Source organism: Oncorhynchus masou, chromosome 5 (assembly GCF_036934945.1).
Source record: "Oncorhynchus masou masou isolate Uvic2021 chromosome 5, UVic_Omas_1.1, whole genome shotgun sequence".
Classification (NCBI taxonomy): Eukaryota; Metazoa; Chordata; class Actinopteri; order Salmoniformes; family Salmonidae; genus Oncorhynchus; species Oncorhynchus masou.
This window is the reverse complement of record NC_088216.1, coordinates 88961204-88980641: the sequence shown is the minus strand read 5'-3', so window position 1 is coordinate 88980641 and position 19438 is coordinate 88961204. Positions and strand designations below refer to the sequence as shown.

At 46.0% G+C, this 19438-nt stretch overlaps 1 protein-coding gene across 1 annotated transcript; it reads left to right on the top strand.

Annotated features, from left to right (window-relative positions):
• Window positions 1-1096: 1096 nt before the first annotated feature.
• On the top strand, window positions 1097-17016 carry LOC135540427 (LIM and cysteine-rich domains protein 1-like). Its single transcript, XM_064967054.1, has 6 exons — window positions 1097-1165; window positions 1660-1785; window positions 5429-5578; window positions 5917-6132; window positions 14769-14984; window positions 16611-17016. The coding sequence occupies exons 1-6, from the start codon at window positions 1118-1120 to the stop codon at window positions 16746-16748; spliced, it is 894 nt and encodes a 297-aa protein (XP_064823126.1). The 5' UTR covers window positions 1097-1117; the 3' UTR covers window positions 16749-17016.
• Window positions 17017-19438: the final 2422 nt, after the last annotated feature.

The following is a 19438-nucleotide window of genomic DNA, read 5'->3' as shown; positions in this document are numbered from 1 at the left end:
GCCCTGCCGTGTTCTGTTCTGTCTGCCCTGCCGTGTTCTGCTCTGCCCTGCCGTGTTCTGTTCTCTGCCCTGCCGTGTTCTGTTCTGCTCTGCCCTGCCGTGTTCTGTCTCTGCCGTGTTCTGCCCTGCCGTGTTCTGCTCTGCCCTGCCGTGTTCTGTTCTGCTCTGCCCCGTGTTCTGCTCTGCCCTGCCGTGTTCTGCTCTGCCCTGCCGTGTTCTGCTCTGCCCTGTTCTGTTCTGCCCTGCCTGCTCTGCTGCCCTGCCGTGTTCTCTCTGCTCTGCCGTGTTCTGCTCTGCCGTGTTCTGCTCTGCTCTGCCGTGTCCTGCTCTGCCCTGCCGTGTCCTGCTCTGCTCTGCCGTGTCTGCTCTGCCTGCCGTGTCCTGTTCTGCTCTGCCCTGCCTGTTCTGCCGTGTCCTGCTCTGCCCCCGTGCCTGCTCTGCCCTGCCGTGCTCTGCCCTGCCGTGTCTGCCCTGCCCTGCCGTGTTCTGCTCTGCCCTGCCGTGTCCTGCCCTGCCCTGCCCTGCCGTGTGTCCTCTGCCTCTGCTCTGCCGTGTTCTGCCCTGCCCTGCCGTGTTCTGCCCTGCCGTGTTCTGCCCTGCCCTGCCGTGTTCTCTGCCCTGCCGTGTCCTGCCCTGCCCTGCCGTGTTCTGCCCTTCTGTTCTGCCCTGCCCTGCCTCTGCCCTGCCCTGATCGGTTGCCCTGCCCTGCCGTGTTCTGCTCTGCCCTGCCGTGTTCTGCCCTGCCCTGCCGTGTTCTGCCCCCCCAATCAGGCCGTGTTCTGCCCTGCCCTGCCGTGTTCTGCTCTGCCCTGCCGTGTTCTGCTCTGCCCTGCCATGTTCTGCTCTGCCCTGCCGTGTTCTGCTCTGCTCTGCCGTGTTCTGCTCTGCCCTGCCGGTTCTGTGTCCAGACCATGCTCTGCCCTGCCGTGTTCTGACTCTACCTGCCGTTTCATGTGACCTATTCTCTGCTCTCCAGAAAAGCCCTGATCGGTTCAGCCCTGCCCCCCCCAATCAGGAAAGCATGTGGCTGCTGACTCTACCTTTTCATGTGACCTATTCTCTGGAATGACCCAGTGTGGCTCACCACGGTCGCTCAGACCTGGAGGACGATCACAAGATGGGTCGTCTCCTCGCCAACTCCAAATACGTCCACCTGACAGCCAAGGTGGTCTTTTGATTTGATGCTTTTGAACATTTTCAAAACCAACAATTCAGGTGGATTCACTGCATTTCACATCTTCAAGGATGTTCTGCATCCCTGGTAAAAGACGTCAATGGGACTTCATCAAATAAATAAATATTTTATTGGATAGAATAGAGCAGGTATGGGCAATTCCAGTCCTCGGGGGGGGGGGGGGGTGGTGTGTTGTCTGATTGGTATCTCCCATCCCTAGCAAACACACCTGATTTAAAAAAAAAACTATTTGCATGTTTAACTAAAGAACACGATTAGTTGATTATTGGAGTTCGGTGTGTTAACTGGGGGATAAAAGGTGACCGCAGTCAGCCCCCCCCCCCCCTTGAGGAGTTAACCCAAGCCTGGATTAGAGAGACATGAAGGATAGAGGAGAAATAGGGGGTCGGCGTGGAATTCTGGAGCCATCAGTTTAGACCCTCTGACCACCCGAAGGCCATAAATCCATTTCCACTGTGTAACAGGTGAAGGGCATCCGAGTGTACAAACGTAACCGTATGGTCATCACCAACCCTGTGGTGTCCAGGAAGGACCCCACCTTCAACACCATCACCTACGACTGGGCACCGCCAGGACTCACACAGAAACTGGTGAGGGGGGAGGGAGGAGGAAGGAGGATGGGGAGGAAGGAGGATGGGGAGGAAGGAGGATGGGGAGGAAGGAGGATGGGGAGGATGGGGAGGAAGGAGGATGGGGAGGAAGGAGGATGGGGAGGAAGGAGAGGAGGAAGGGAGACCACTTTCCCTGTTGGATTAAGTTAGTAAAAGTGCGTAGTTTTACTGCATTGAATTTAAATTCCATGGTGGAGGACAGACGCCTGTCTCATTCTGGCACTCGGGAAGGAAAGAGGGAAGGAAAGAGGGAAGGAAAGAGGGAAGGAAAGAGGGAAGGAAAGCCACAGCAGCTGAAATTAAATAATAGTTCCACGTCCCCCTGAGAGGGGAGGGAGGGGGGCGGTTCACCCTGACGCAGTGGGCACACTTCCTGCATGTCAGCCGACGGAAGAATCACAAGGTTGATTTCCAGACCTTATGTCTTTCTGTCCTGCTAACGCGCTCCTCTCTGCTCTGACACGAGGCCTCAAGGGTCCCTGTGGACAAAAGGCCTGGTTGGACCTGGTCCAGCTCCTACATTTTTAAAGAGCTCCATTAAAGATTTGCTCTCTTCCAGATTAGGACCTGACTTTAACAGCACAGTGAGCCTCAGCCAGAGGCAGCATTGAGGTGTGATGTTGTAGAGGTCAATACGGTTCCAGGCATTTCCCTCCTTTAGTCAGTCAGAACTGATGGTCTGTCCACAGCCACCATCACCACAGAGACATATGTTTAGAGTTTGGCTCTTTTCTTCTTATTCTAGATATTTAGTTACGTAGCATGTTTGTTTTTTCTGCTTATGCTATGTACCTGAATAAGAAGAGAACATACTACGTACCTGAATATCTAGCATGTTTGTTTTCTTCTTATTCAGGTACGTAGCATGTTTGTTTCTATTCTATACATTCGGGTACGTAGCATGTTTGTTTTCTTCTTATTCAGGTACGTAGCATGTTTTTTTATATTCCCCATTTAATGTTAATGGGGAGCTCAGTGGTGGATAAAGTACCCTGTTATATACACCATAAACTCAAGTATTTGATCAGTTAAGTTGGCTGATGTTGATCAACATTTCTCTGGCTAGCTAACGGAGAATGCAATCTAGCTAGCAAGATGCCTAACAATTCTCACCTCAAACTTTCCAAATGCCAGTTGTTTTTCGGGTTACAGCTCATGAAGTATGGTTCATCACCTTCTCACCCCTGGCCTCTGTGGTCAGGCATCTCACCTACCTCTCCGTTATCGCTCAGGGGACGCGTTGCTGTAATTGACAAGCTGTCTTTCCAGAGCGAGCCCTGATGCTGTAACTAGCACATCGGTTGTCTCTTCAGTCGTGTGTTGCATTCTGTTGTTATGTAAACGATTGGCTGAGCCTTGGATACAGCCAGTAGCGATCCAAACGCATCACTCATTCGCTTACAGCCAGTAGTGATCCAAAGCCCCCCCCCCCTTCTCATGGGATTTACACAAATGACCAAGATCACCTTTTTTTTTAATGGCGAATGTCACCAAAAGGTGACTAGTTTGCTTCCCTGACAGATACCCTCACAAAACTACTTAAGTAAAAAAATACTTTGAAGTACTACGTAAGTACTTTATACCACTGGGGGAGCTAACATGGCTGCTATAGAATGTTGTAAAAACCTTAATGTTCCAACTGTAGAATGGGCTCCGCATCACCTAGTCTGACCTACACAACAGAACTACATCGGATTGAGTTTCATTTCATCTGTAATATGATCTTAGTCTTTGCTATGCTTTTTTTTCTGACACGGTACAGCTGATGTATATTTCTGTTAGTGGTACAGTGAATATTAGTGGTCTCTCTATAAGAATACCTCAGTTGTATGAGGCAGGATCCAGCCTGCCTGCTAAAGCCTGTGTGTGTGTGTGTGTGTGGGCCTCTCTCCTGCCTGTCTCCCTCATGCTCTTCAAGCCAGGGCTGGCCTTCCAGGAATCCTTCATCAGGACACACTAATGACAGGCATGAGTGGTGAGCTTTACTCCAGGATTGTAGAGTGTGAGGCAGACAGAGTGGTGAGCAGAGCTTACCCCTTAAAGAGCGCTGTAGCCCACCCTATCCATCCTAGATGTGCAAAGAGAAAACAAAGAGAACCTCAGTCACATTGGGTTTGCTGACAGACGTTTACTATTTACAGAGGCTGTTAGGAATGTGTTTGACATCTGTTATTAGGGGAGAGATGAAGGATGATTGGCTGTTTTGAGAGACTAGCTAGATACGTTTTTGTTAGAGATGGAGAGAAGAGGAATAGAGTGGTGTGCCAGGACACAGAGTGCTGACAGAAGAGAAGCAGGGTTGTCCTAGGTCACAGCTGTGGTTTGGTAGGCCCAATAGTCGTGGTGGTTGGCTTGATTAGGGAGGTAGGGATGGAAGGCTCTGCTTGCGAGGCAACATTGTGTTGACAGCAGCCTGAAGGCTGAAGGGGAGAGTGATGGTCCCCCAGCTCTCTCACAGCACTGTGAGGGTTAGCTGATTGGCCAGCACTGGAACCGCTCTGGAATGTGTGTGTGTGTGTGCGTGCTCCCCCCCCCCCCCCCAATAAATAAAAATGTCTGCCAAGAGGTTTTATTTGTCTTAACGCTAGTTAAACTGCTCTTAAAGTGGTGGTGTTAAACATCACCATAAAGGCTGCTCTGTTAATAACAACGAGGCAGTGTTGCAGCGTGGGTAATGCGGTCTGCTGTGGTGTGGGTGTGTATGGGGCAGCACAGGGAGGTGGGCCTCGGAGAACTACAGTATGAATGGACCTCTCTGTGCTCTGTTCCCTAACAGGGACCCTGTCGATTAGAGCCAGGGGTAATAGGGACCCCTGGGGGCACTTGGTCTAGCCACAGGGGGTAAGGGGGGGGGGGGTAAAATCAGCAGAGCAAAATTCAGTTGGAGGTACAGTAACTGATTTTAAAGGTTAGGAACCACTGAACTAGAGGTTGTGTTTCTCCACTACCGGGATTGGGGGAACACGGCACTTGTCTCCCATATGGCCCTGGTCTAAAGTCGTTCACCACGTAGGGAATAGGTTGCTGTTTAGGTGCCGCCGTAGGGTGCAGCACAGATAGTTTTTTTAAAAGGCTTTTCTCATGTTAAAGGAACCAATCTCAGGTCCCAAAGCCACTTTTAGCTGCTGCTGACTACAGTCCTTATTTTTAACGAACAGAACCAATCAAAGATGAAAAAATGATGAAACTGTACCGTTTAGCTGAAGCAATATACTCCAGTATTTTACCCAGCTCCTAACAGTAACACACAGACCCACGACAGTGACACAGTGACCCACAGTGACCCACAGTGACACAGCAACACACTTGTCTGGACATGTTCGATTTTGTGCTATTGTTGCCAGTGCAACTCAAAATGAGGAAGGTGATTCCACTAATGTTTGACTCAGTGTACATCTTGTAAAACGACGGGAGGGGGGATTTCATGATTTTGTTTTATTATTTAAACGTGGAACAGGAATTGCGTCATTCAAGTCAGGTGTGTGTCCCAAAAGTGATGAATTAATGGAGCTCCTCAGAGCGAGTTGATATGAGCGAGGGGGTGGTTTAAGATTTACGGCCTCTCTCTCTTCTTACTCCCTCTCTCTGTCCCCACCTATGTCTCTCGCTCTCTCCTTTCCAGGCCATGCTGTATATGGAGTTGCTCCCAGAAGACAAGCGTCCTGTAGCAGGGACTGAGGGAGCAATGTACCGGCGCAGGCAGCTGATGAGACAGCTACCTGTCTACGACCAGGACCCCTCCCAGTGCCATGGGCCACTACCAGAGGATCAGGTTAGATTTTGATTTGATTCACTACTTGTCCAAATAAATAAATCCTCTATTTTTTTGGATTTGTCCACATGTTTGATAGTGTGCTCCATCTCTTCAACCTGTTCTTAGTTTCAAACCTCACACACCTGTAACAGACGTGATTTCATATGAAGAACCTTTGAAAGACACCATTGTTTCTTTTAACATACATTTGACATGAATTGTTATTTAATGAATAAATATTAAGCTTCACGAGCAGTAATAAACATTACATTCATTAGATCATAGTATAGATAGAATACACACATCTCATAGACAGAACATTTATTTCCCATCGTTGGCCTTGTTTCTTCCACCAGCTCCAGGCCATGTCTGTCTTCATGAAGCGCTACAAAGAGGAGGCTCTAGGAGTAGGGGAGGTGGCGCTGCCTGGGGAGGGAGGCGCTAACCCTCCGCCCGTCGTCAAAGGAGAAAAGCAGAAGGACGGAACTGGGAATGGGCAGGCCACCAATGTCCAGCCAGACCCTGTTGATACTCCTACCACCAATGGGACTGACTGCTGTAAAAGTGAATATGTAAGTCATTGTAATACTATTATTATTTATACCTCTATTTAACCAGGCAAGTCAGTTAAGAACAAATTCTTATTTTCAGTACACCTGTAACGGCCTATGAACAGTGGGTTAACTGCCTGTTCAGGGGCATAACGACAGATTTGTACCTTGTCAGCTCAGGGATTCGAACTTGCAACCTTTCGGTTACTAGTCCAATGCTCTAACCACTAGGCTACCCTGCCGCCCCCAAATATGCAAGTCATGGTTACTACAATATTTACAGGAAGGTTTGCATTAGCTTGCCTGACGTGTCAGATGGGCGGGTTTTGCAGTGTTTGGGAGTAACTATTCGATTGGTTCCATTAAGCCAGGCATGCTCAATCAAGCACAGATTAAGTATTTGAAATGATTTCTAATAGTACTTGAACCCAGGTCTGTTTTGACCCCGTCTCTCACCTATCCTCAGGCTTCACCTGCTCTGAAGAGGTGGCCTCCTACTCTACTCTAAACCCTTTCAAGCTTCAGGCTACTTTACGTTTCTCGCTCATTACTCCATTCCTTAGGTTCCTCTCTCATTACTCCATTCCTTAGGTTCCTCTCTCATTACTCCATTCCTTAGGTTTCTCTCTCATTACTCCATTCCTTAGGTTTCTCTCTCATTACTCCATTCCTTAGGTTTCTCTCTCATTACTCCATTCCTTAGGTTCCTCTCTCATTACTCCATTCCTTAGGTTCCTCTCTCATTACTCCATTCCTTAGGTTTCTCTCATTACTCCATTCCTTAGGTTTCTCTCTCATTACTCCATTCCTTAGGTTTCTCTCTCATTACTCCATTCCTTAGGTTTCTCTCATTACTCCATTCCTTAGGTTTCTCTCTCATTACTCCATTCCTTAGGTTTCTCTCTCATTACTCCATTCCTTAGGTTTCTCTCTCATTACTCCATTCCTTAGGTTTCTCTCTCATTACTCCATTCCTTAGGTTTCTTCTCATTACTCCATTAGGTTTCTCTCTCATTACTCCATTCCTTAGGTTTCTCTCTCATTACTCCATTCCTTAGGTTTCTCTCTCATTACTCCATTCCTTAGGTTTCTCTCTCATTACTCCATTCCTTAGGTTTCTCTCTCATTACTCCATTCCTTAGGTTTCTCTCTCATTACTCCATTCCTTAGGTTTCTCTCTCATTACTCCATTCCTTAGGTTTCTCTCTCATTACTCCATTCCTTAGGTTTCTCTCTCATTACTCATTCCTTAGGTTTCTCTCTCATTACTCCATTCCTTATCTCATTACTCCATTCCTTAGGTTTCTCTCTCATTACTCCATTCCTTAGGTTTCTCTCTCATTACTCCATTCCTTAGGTTCCTCTCTCATTACTCCATTCCTTAGGTTTCTCTCGATTAGGTCTCATTACTCCATTCCTTAGGTTTCTCTCTCATTACTCCATTCCTTAGGTTTCTCTCCATTACTCCATTCCTTAGGTTTCTCTCTCATTACTCCATTCCTTAGGTTTCTCTCTCATTACTCCATTCCTTAGGTTTCTCTCTCATTACTCCATTCCTTAGGTTTCTCTCTCATTACTCCATTCCTTAGGTTTCTCTCTCATTTCCATTCCTTAGGTTTCTCTCTCATTACTCCATTCCTTAGGTTTCTCTCTCATTACTCCATTCCTTAGGTTTCTCTCTCATTACTCCATTCCTTAGGTTTCTCTCTCATTACTCCATTCCTTAGGTTTCTCTCTCATTACTCCATTCCTTAGGTTTCTCTCTCATTACTCCACTCCATTCCTTAGGTTTCTCTCTCATTACTCCATTCCTTAGGTTTCTCTCTCATTACTCCATTCCTTAGGTTTCTCTCTCATTACTCCATTCCTTAGGTTTCTCTCTCATTACTCCATTCCTTAGGTTTCTCTCTCATTACTCCATTCCTTAGGTTTCTCTCTCATTACTCCATTCCTTAGGTTTCTCTCTCATTACTCCATTCCTTAGGTTCCTCTCTCATTACTCCATTCCTTAGGTTTCTCTCTCATTACTCCATTCCTTAGGTTTTCTCTCTCATTCCTTAGGTTCCTCTCTCATTACTCCATTCCTTAGGTTTCTCTCTCATTACTCCATTCCTTAGGTTTCTCTCTCATTACTCCATTCCTTAGGTTTCTCTCTCCTTACTCCATTCCTTAGGTTTCTCTCTCATTACTCCATTCCTTAGGTTTCTCTCTCATTACTCCATTCCTTAGGTTTCTCTCTCATTACTCCATTCCTTAGGTTTCTCTCTCATTACTCCATTCCTTAGGTTTCTCTCTCATTACTCCATTCCTTAGGTTTCTCTCTCATTACTCCATTCCTTAGGTTTTCTCATTCTCCATTACTCCATTCATTACTCCATTCCTTAGGTTTCTCTCTCATTACTCCATTCCTTAGGTTTCTCTCTCATTACTCCATTCCTCAGGTTTCTCTCTCATTACTCCATTCCTCAGGTTTCTCTCTCATTACTCCATTCCTTAGGTTTCTCTCTCATTACTCCATTCCTTAGGTTTCTCTCTCATTACTCCATTCCTTACGTTTTTCTCAGCACCTCTGGACTTTGAAGGAGAGATGTTTTCCTACAAGATTATTATTTTTTTTAAACTCAAATTAATATTTTTGTTTTGACATTCAATATTACAAATGCTTAGTTCTCTTCACTTTTTAATTATGTTGAACCATAAAGTTGACAGGAGTTAAGAATAGATTGAATGGTGGGTTGGTTGCTGTGGGTGAAAATCCAGCACTTGAAGGAAGATTAGACATTAGAAACATATGTATACAGTTGAAGTGGGAAGTTTACATACACCTTAGCCAAATACATTTACATTACATTTAAGTCATTTGGCAGACGCTCTTATCCATACAGCGACTTACAAATTGGTGAATTCACCTTATGACATCCAGTGGAACAGCCACTTTACAATAGTGCATCTAAATCATTTAAGGGGGGGTGAGAAGGATTACTTATCCTATCCTAGGTATTCCTTGAAGAGGTGGGGTTTCAGGTGTCAGGTGTCATTTAAACTCAGTTTTTCACAAATCCTGACATTTTAATCCTAGTAAAAATTCCCTGTTTTAGGTCAGTTAGGATCACCACTTCAATTTAAGAATGTGAAATGTCAGAATAAATGTAGAATCATTTATTTCAGCTATTATTTCTTTCATCACATTCCCAGTGGGTCAGAAGTTTACATACACTCAATTAGTATTTGGAAGCATTGCCTTTAAATTGTGTAACTTGTGTCCAATGTTTTGGGTAGCCTTCCACAAGCTTCCCACAATAAGTTGGGTGAATTTTGGCCCATTCCTCCTGACAGAGCTGGTGTAACTGAGTCAGGTTTGTAGGCCTCCTTGCTCGCACACGCGTTTTCAGTACTACCAACAAATCTTCTATGGGATTGAGGTCAGGGCTTTGTGATGGCCACTCCAATACCTTGACTTGTTGTCCTTAAGCTATTTTGCCACAACTTTGGAGGTATGCTTGGGGTCATTGTCCATTTGGAAGACCCATTTGCAACCAAGCTTTAACTGATGTCTTGAGAGGTTGCTTCAATATATCCACATAATTTTCCCTCTTCATGAAGCCATCTATTTTGTGAAGTGCACCAGTCCCTCCTGCAGCAAGGCACCCCCACAACATGATGCTGCCACCCCCGTGCTTCATGGTTGGGATGGTGTCCTTCGGCTTGCAAGCCTCCCCCTTTTTCCTCCAAACATAATGATGGTCATTATGGCCAAACGGTTCCATTTCTGTTTCATCAGACCAGAGGACATTTCTCAAAAAGTACGATCTTTGTCCCCATGTGTAGTTGCAAACTGTAGTCTGGCTTTTTTTCTGGAAGTTTGAGCAGTGGTTTCTTCCTTGCTGAGCGGCATTTCAGGTTATGTTGATATAGGACTCGTTTTACTGTGGATGTAGATACTTTTTTACCTGTTTCCTCCAGCATCTTCACAAGGTAATTTGCTGTTGTTCTTGGATTGATTTGCACTTTTCGCACCAAAGTACGTTCATCTCTAGGAGACAGAACGCTTCTCCTTCCTGAACGGTATGACGGCTGCATGGTCCCATGGTGTTTATACTTGCGTACTATTGTTTGTACAGATGAACATGGTACCTTCAGACGTTTGGAAATTGCTCCCAAGGATGAACCAGACTTGTGGAGATCTACATTTTTCTTCTGAGGTCATGGCTGATTTCTTTAGATTTTCCAATGATGTCAAGCAAAGAGGCACTGCGTTTGAAGGTAGGCCTTGAAATACATCCACAGGTACACCTCCATTTGACTCACATGAGGTAAATTAGCCAATCAGAAGCTTCTAAAGCCATGACATAATTTTCTGGAATTTTCCAAACTGTTTAAGGGCACAGTCAACTTAGTGTATGTAAACGTCTGACCCACTGGAATTGTGATACAGTGAAATAATCTGTCTGTAAACGATTGTTGGAAACATTACTTGTGTCATGCACAAAGTAGATGTCCTCACCGAATTGCCAAAACTATAGATTGTTAACAAGACATTTGTGGAGTGAGTTGAAAAACAAGTTTTAATTTCGCCAACCTAAGTATGTAAACTTCAGACTTCAACTGTTTGTATTTAACTCCAGGTAATGTAGTGTATTTTTCTCCTGACTGGTATGAACGAGACATGTTCCCTCGTCAGATTCTGTTGCTGCACACACAGCTTGCTTCCTATTGGGTAGATAGGCCTAGGTGAAGTGGGGGGGAAAACGGGGCCTGGGGTGTTTGTAGGACAGATATATTAGTCACATGCGCCAAATACAACCGGTGAAGATGTATACCTTATAGTGAAATGCTTTCTTACAAGCCAATAACCAACAATGCAGTTAAAAAAAATATGAATAAGAAATAAAAAGTAGTTAAAGAGCAGCAGTAAAATCGCGAGAATATATATAGGATAGTTCAATGTGGAGGCTATTTTTTATTTTATTTTTCCTTTATTTAACCAGGCAAGTCAGTTAAGAACAAATTCTTATTTTCAATGACGGCCTGGGAACAGTGGGTTAACTGCCTGTTCAGGGGCAGAACGACAGATTTGTACCTTGTCAGCTCGGGGGTTTGAACTCTCAACCTTCCGGTTACTTCCGGTTACTAGTCCAACGCTCTAACCACTAGGCTACACTGCCGCCCCATATACAGGGAGGTACCAGTACAGAGTCAATGTGGAGGCTATATACAGGGGGTACCGGTACAGAGTCGATGTGGAGGCTATATACAAGGGGTTCTGGTACAGAGTCAATGTGGAGGCTATATACAGGGGGCTATACAGGGTACTGGTACAGAGGAGGTACCAGTACAGAGTCAATGTGGAGGCTATATACAGGGGTACCGGTACAGAGTCAATGTGGAGGCTATATACAGGGGGTTCTGGTACAGAGTCAATGTGGAGGCTATATACAGGGGGTTCTGGGACAGAGTCAATGTGGAGGCTATATACAGGGGGTTCTGGGACAGAGTCAATGTGGAGGCTATATACAGGGGGTACCGGTACAGAGTCAATGTGGAGGCTATATACAGGGTGTACTGGTACAGAGTCAATGTGGAGGCTATATACAGGGGGTTCTGGGACAGAGTCAATGTGGAGGCTATATACAGGGGGTACCAGTACAGAGTCGATGTGGAGGCTATATACAGGGTGTACTGGTACAGAGTCAATGTGGAGGCTATATACAGGGTGTTACGGTACAGAGACAATGTGGAGGCTATATACAGGGTGTTACGGTACAGAGTCAATGTGGAGGCTATATACAGGGGGTACCAGTACAGAGTCGATGTGGAGGCTATATACAGGGGGTACTGGTACAGAGTCAATGTGGAGGCTATATACAGGGTACCGGTACAGAGTCAATGTGGAGGCTATATACAGGGTATTACGGTACAGAGTCAATGTGGAGGCTATATACAGGGTGTTACGGTACAGAGTCAATGTGGAGGCTATATACAGGGTACCGGTACAGAGTCAATGTGGAGGCTATATACATGTGGGGTATTACGGTACAGAGTCAATGTGGAGGCTATATACAGGGTGTTACGGTACAGAGTCAATGTGGAGGCTATATACAGGGGTACCAGTACAGAGTCAATGTGGAGGCTATATACAGGGGGTACCGGTACAGAGTCAATGTGGAGGCTATATACAGGGGTACCAGTACAGAGTCAATGTGGAGGCTATATACAGGGTATTACGGTACAGAGTCGATGTGGAGGCTATATACAGGGTGTTACGGTACAGAGTCAATGTGGAGACTATATACAGGGGGTACCAGTACAGAGTCAATGTGGAGGCTATATACAGGAGATATATACTGCTCAAAAAAATAAAGGGAACACTTAAACAACACAATGTAACTCCAAGTCAATCACACTTCTGTGAAATCAAACTGTCCACTTAGGAAGCAACACTGATTGACAATACATTTCACATGTTGTTGTGCAAATGGAATAGACGAGGTGGATATTATTGGCAATTAGCAAGACACCCCCAATAAAGGAGTGGTTCTGCAGGTGGGGACCACAGACCACTTCTCAGTTCCTATGCTTCCTGGCTGATGTTTTGGTCACTTTTGAATGCTGGCGGTGCTTTCACTCTAGTGGTAGCATGAGACGGAGTCTACAACCAACACAAGGTGTCAGGTTGTGCAGCTCATCCAGGATGGCACATCAATGCGAGCTGTGGCAAGAGGGTTTGCTGTGTCTGTCAGCGTAGTGTCCAGAGCATGGAGGCGCTACCAGGAGACAGGCCAGTACATCTGGAAACGTGGAGGAGGCCATCGGAGGGCAACAACCCAGCAGCAGGACCGCTACCTCTGCCTTTGTGCAAGGAGGAGCACTTCCAGAGCCCTGCATGACCTCCAACAGGCCACAAATATACATGTGTCTGCTCAAACCGACTCCATGAGGGTGGTATGAGGGCCCGACGTCCACAGGTGGGGGTTGTGCTTACAGCCCAACACCATGCAGGACGTGGCCCTGGGTTCCTCCTAATGCAAGACAATGCTAGACCTCATGTGGCTGGAGTGTGTCAGCAGTTCCTGCAAGAGGAAGGCATTGATGCTATGGACTGGCCCGCCCGTTCCCCAGACCTGAATCCAATTGAGCACATCTGGGACATGTCTCGCTCCCATCCACCACGTTGCACCATAGACTGTCCAGGAGTTGGTGGATGCTTTAGTCCAGGTCTGGGAGGAGATCCCTCAGGAGACCATTTGCCACCTCATCAGAAGCATGTCCAGGCGTTGTAGGGAGGTCATGCACACTACTGAGCCTCATTTTGACTTGTTTTAAGGACATTACATCAAAGTTGGATCAGCCTGTAGTGTGGTTTTTTGATTTCCATTGATACTTTTTTGTGATTTTGTTGTCAGCACATTCAACTATGTAAAGAAAGTATTTAATAAGAATATTTCATTCATTCAGATCTAGGATGTCTTATTTTAGTGTTCCCTTTTATTCTTTTGAGCAGTGTGTGTGTGTGTGTGTATGTGTATATATATATATATATATCTCTCAATCATTTCGGTTATTCGGTTAATATATATGTCAATCATTTCGGTTAATTTTGTATTGTGAACAATCATTTTGGCAACAGGCATATACAGCACACACAGCAAATGTATGCAAGTAGTTCACATCCGAAACAGTCATGTTAGTCACTTCTAGCGTTGCTGTCAGATGAAAACAACATCTGATCTCCAAAACAGCTTTTACACGTAGTTTTACACGTAGCTTTTACACGTAGTTGGTTTGTTTTTCAATCCACCCGACAGTGACGAGGTAGGTAGGATTCTTGAACCCATAAGAAGGAAGCAGTGAATGGGTTGTCTTCACACATTGAGGTCCAAATGGTTCCCTTTATAGTACACTACTTTTGACCAGGGCCCACGGGGCTCTCTGACCAGGGCCCACGGGGCTCTCTGACCAGGGCCCATGGGGCACATTTTGGGACATAACCTTGTAAGTGCCTGTAGGGCCCTTGTCTTTTCACCCTAGTCAGTGCCTTTGTGGATGGTGATAAAACCAAGGATTTATGACTCAGTGAGGCAGTCTGTGTTCAGCTGCTAGGAAAGGATGTGTTTATGCCCTGTTAAAATATCAACTGAATAAACCCTGCTGGCTACAAATGTGGGAGTAGGAGTTCTCTGTCTTTGTCTCCATCTGTCTGTCTCTCTGTCTCTCTGTCTGTCTCTCTGTGTGTGTGTCAGCTCAAGTGTGGACAATCCTTTAGCTTCAGATGTTAGTCTCACTACAAAGTGACTGTATGTTGAAATTGTTTTCAACTGTCATTGTGGCTCCATCGAACGCAATGTAAAACTTCCATATAGTACGCAGGCCATCATTACAAGGGAGGACGACAGCAGAGAGCAGTATGACAACGACTTTAAAGGCTGCCTAAACATCTGCCTTTGATTGCTTATATCATAACATGGAATGCACCATGTTTCGGGCTTGGCCTTAGTGCTGTTGCTGCGGCTTAGAGAGGATGATGCACGATCATCATGTGTGGATGGGACAGTATACTGGCTAGTGGGTTACCTCTCCCAATTCCTGTGGTGTCAGTTTGCTCAATGGAGTTGTTTTTGTCTCCCCCTGTTCCCTCTTATTCCACATCCCTCCTACAGCATTGCAGTGGTTGCGGGGAGCTCGCCCCCCTGGACAGTCCTGTGGTGTATGCAGAGTGGGCGGGCTACGACAAGCAGTGGCACCCGACCTGCTTCGTGTGTTCAGAGTGTGGAGAGGCTCTGGTGGATCTAGTGTACTATTGGAGGGAGGGAGAGCTGCTCTGTGGAAGACACTACTGCCAGAGGACCAGACCACGCTGTTCGGGATGTGATGAGGTGAGGGGGGGGGCGGAGCAGAGCAGAGAGGAAGGGGGACAGGAGGGGGGTCGAGTAGGGCTACTCTGTGGCTACTTTAAAAGTTTTGAGAATGACACAAATATTAATTTTCACAGTTTGCTGCTTCAGTGTCTTTAGATATCTTTGTCAGAAGTGACTGGAACTATGAAGTTGATGCAAAGAGTCAATATTTGCAGTGTTGACCCTTCTTTCTCAAGACCTCTGCAATTTGCCCTGGCATGCTGTCAATTAACTTCTGGGCCACATCCTGACTGATTGCAGCCCATTCTTGAATTTGTGGGTTCTTGTTTGTTCACCCACCCTGAGGATTGACCACAAGTTGTCAATGGGATTACGGTCTGGGGAGTTTCCTGGCCATGGACCCAAAATATCAATGTTTTGTTCCCCGAGCCACTTAGTTATCACTTTGCCTTATGGCAAGGTGCTCCATCATGCTGGAAAATGCATTGTTCATCACCAAACTGTTCCTGGATGGTTGGGAGAAGTTGCTCTCGGAGGATGTGTTGGTACCATTCTTTAGTCATGGCTGTGTTCTTAGGCAAAAATGTGAGTGAGCCCACTCCCTTGGCTGAGAAGCAACTCCACACATGAATGGTCTCAGGATGCTTTACTGTTGGCATGACACAGGACTGATGGTAGCGCTCACCTTGTCTTCTCCGGACAAGTTTTCCGGATGCCCCAAACAATCGGAAAGGGGATTCATCAGAGAAAATGACTTTACCCCAGTCCTCAGCAGTCCAATCCCTGTACCTTTTTCAGAATATCAGTCTATCACTGATATTTTTCCTGGATACAAGTGGCTTCTTTGCTGCCCTTCTTGACACCAGGCCATCCTCCAAAAGTCTTCGCCTCACTGTGCGTGCAGATGCACTCACACCTGCCTGCTGCCATTCCTGAGTAAGCTCTGTACTGGTGGTGCCCCTAAATCAACCATTTATCGGATCATCAAGAACTTCAAGGAGAGCGGTTCAACTGTTGTGAAGAAGGCTTCAGTTCAGGGCGCCCAAGAAAGTCCAGCAAGCGCCAGGACCGTCTCCTAAAGTTGATTCAGCTCTGGGATCGGCGCAATCTTACTTGCCTGTGAAGCCCTTCCTGTGCAAAGCATCCAAGCACTACCCTCCTTTTGAAGCTTCAAGTCTGTTATTTGAACTCAATCAGCTTGACGGTGATCTCCAGCCTTGTCCTCGTCAACACTCACACCCATGTTAACGAGAGAATCACTGACATGATGTCAGCTGGTCCTTTTGTGGCAGGGCTGAAATGCAGTGGAAATGTTTTTGGGGGATTCAGTTCATTTGAATGGCAAAGAGGGACTTTGCAATTAATTGCAATTCACCTGATCACTCTTCATAATATTCTAGAGTATATGCAAATTGCCATCATACAAACTGAGGCAGCAGACTTTGAAAATGTGTATTTGTGTCATTCTCAACATTTGGGCACGACTGTACATTACACACTAGACAAAATACATTAATTGAATGAGGGATCCCAGTGCTATTCATTCTGATTCTATGGGATCTCTGCAGTCAAACGGCGTCTCTGCAGTCAGATGCAGTATTTTGATAATTTTTTTGTGTGTATCTTTTCTCCTCTGGTTTGCAGCTGATCTTCTGTGAGGACTACAAGAAGGGGGCAGATGGCCAGGCGTGGCACCAGGACCATTACTGCTGCTGGCGGTGTGGCCAGAGTCTTGACAGCCCCTGTTCCTGTCCCCAAACACCCAGCCCCAAGCCTGTTTAGGCCCTCCACCACCCAGCTGTAACCAAGACCGCTTCTGACAGTTCCTGTCCCCAAACACCAAGACCAGTTTGACAGGCCCATGCTCTTTACACCAAGACCAGTTTGACAGGCCCATGCTCTTTACACCAAGACCAGTTTGACAGGCCCATGCTCTTTACACCAAGACCAGTTTGACAGGCCCATGCTCTTTACACCAAGACCAGTTTGACAGGCCCATGCTCTTTACACCAAGACCAGTTTGACAGGCCCATGCTCTTTACACCAAGACCAGTTTAGGCCCACCAAGACCAGTTTGACAGGCCCATGCTCTTTACACCAAGACCAGTTTGACAGGCCCATGCTCTTTACACCAAGACCAGTTTGACAGGCCCATGCTCTTTACACCAAGACCAGTTTGACAGGCCCATGCTCTTTACACCAAGACCAGTTTGACAGGCCCATCCACCAGCAAATCCATTACACCAAGGCTGGCCATCTTCTAGAGATAAAATCGCATAATATGTATATGATAATGATGTCACTGAGCTAACCCTTCTCTCCGGGACCTACAGTACCTGCAGGATTTCCATTAATTTCCTTTTTAAACCTTTAATAAAGTCCTCAGTGATTGGTTGTGAACTAAGGGCTCTTCCTTAGAGGCTGAAACGCACACATGACTAGTCATGAGTGCCATGTTAGAATGCAGTAACCAGCTTATATTGGCTAAGTATCAGGTAGTCAATAGGAAGGGCTGTCTCGGGAGGTTCACCACTATACATTATGCAGAAATACACTATTTATACAAATGTATGTGGACACCCCATTCAAATGAGTGGATTCTGCTATTTCAGCCACTCCTGTTGCTGACAGGTGTATAAGCACACAGCCATGCAATCTCCATAGACAAACATTGGCAGTAGAATCACCTTACTGAAGAGCTCAGTGACTTTCAATGTGGCAATGTCATAAGATGCCACCTTTCCAACAAGTCAGTTTGTAAAGTTTCTTCCCTGCTAAAGCAGGTCAATAGTAAGGGCTGTTATTGTGAAGTGGAAATGTCTTGGAGCAAAAACATCTCAACCGCGAAGTGGTAGGCCACACAAGCTCACAGAACAGGACCTCTGAAAATCGTCTGTCCTCGGTTGCTACACTCACTACCGAGTTCCAAACTGCCTCTTGTAGCAACATCAGCACAATAACTGTTTGTCGGGAGCTTCATGAAATGGGTTTCCATGGCCGAGCAGCCGCACACAAGCATCACCATGAGCAATGCCAAGGGTCAGCTGTAGTGGTGTAAAGCTCACCGCCGTTGGACCCTGGAGCAGTGGAAATGTGTTCTCTGGAGTGCTGAATCACACTTCACCATCTGGCAGTCTGACGGACGAATCTGGGTTTTCGGAAGCCAGGAGAACGCTACCTGCCCCAATGCATAGTTCCAACTGTAAATGGTCTGGGGCTGTTTTTCATGGTTCAGGCCCCTTAGTTCCAGTGAAGGGAAATCTAAACGCTATAGCATACAATGCCATTCTCGATGATTCTGTTCTTCCAACTTTGTGTCAACAGTTTGGGGAAGGCCCTTTCCTGTTTCAGCATGACAATGTCTCCATGCACAAAGCAAGGTCCATACAGAAATAGTTTGTTGAGATCGTGAGGAAGAACTTGACTGGCCAGCACAGAGCCCTGACCTCAACCCCGTCAAACTCCTTAGGGATGAATTGGAATGCCGACTGCGAGCCAGGCCCAATCACCCAAGATCAGTGACCGACCTCAACAATGCTCTTGTGACTGAATGGAAGCAAGTCTCCGCAGCAATGTTCCAACATCTAGTGGAAAGCCTTCCCAGAAGAGTGGAGGCTGTTATGACAGCAATGTTCCAACATCTAGTGGAAAGCCTTCCCAGAAGAGTGGAGGCTGTTATGACAGCAATGTTCCAACATCTAGTGGAAAGCCTTCCCAGAAGAGTGGAGGATGTTATGACAGCAATGTTCCAACATCTAGTGGAAAGCCTTCCCAGAAGAGTGGAGGCTGTTATAGCAGCAAATGGGGGGGGACAAACTCCATATTAATACTCATGATTTTGGACGAGCAGGTGTCCACATACTTCTGGTAGTGTTTCCTTGTTATGATGTGTGCTCTTCTCAGTGCGCCTCCGTCTATTGCACACATTGTACTTTATGCACTGACTCAATGATTATCATCAGTCTCCACCTCCCTCATATTGCTGCAGGGTGGAAAATGGACCCAATTTTCATACTTGAGTAGAAGTGAAGATGCCTTAATAGAAAATGACTCAAGTAAACGTGAAAGTCATTCAATAAAATACTACTTGAATAAAAGTATTTGGGTTTTAAATATACTTAAGTATCACAAGTAAATGTAATTTATAAAATATACTTAAGTATCAAAAGTATAAATCATTTCAAATTCCTTTATATAAAGCAGACCAGATGTTCTTGTTTAATTAGAGAGATCCAGGGGCAAACTCCAACATTCAGACATCATTAACAAAGGAAGCATGTGTGTTTAGTGAGTCCTCCAAATCAGAGGCAGTAGGGATGACCAGGGATGTTCTCCAAGATCAGAGGCAGTAGGGATGACCAGGGATGTTCTCTGTCTAGTGAGTCCTCCAGATCAGAGGCATAGGGATGACCAGGGATGTGAAGTAGGGATGACCAGGGATGTTCTCTTGATGATTGTGTGAATTAGAACAT

What these genes read in the sequence shown, in the direction of transcription:
- LOC135540427 (XM_064967054.1), top strand. Translation starts at nt 1,118, where the DNA reads ATGGGTCGTCTCCTCGCCAACTCCAAATACGTCCACCTGACAGCCAAG. An exon ending in GGCCACTACCAGAGGATCAG is followed by an intron (nt 5,579 to 5,916) that starts GTTAGATTTTGA and finishes TTCTTCCACCAG; the next exon opens with CTCCAGGCCATGTCTGTCTT. An exon ending in GCTGTTCGGGATGTGATGAG is followed by an intron (nt 14,985 to 16,610) that starts GTGAGGGGGGGG and finishes TCTGGTTTGCAG; the next exon opens with CTGATCTTCTGTGAGGACTA.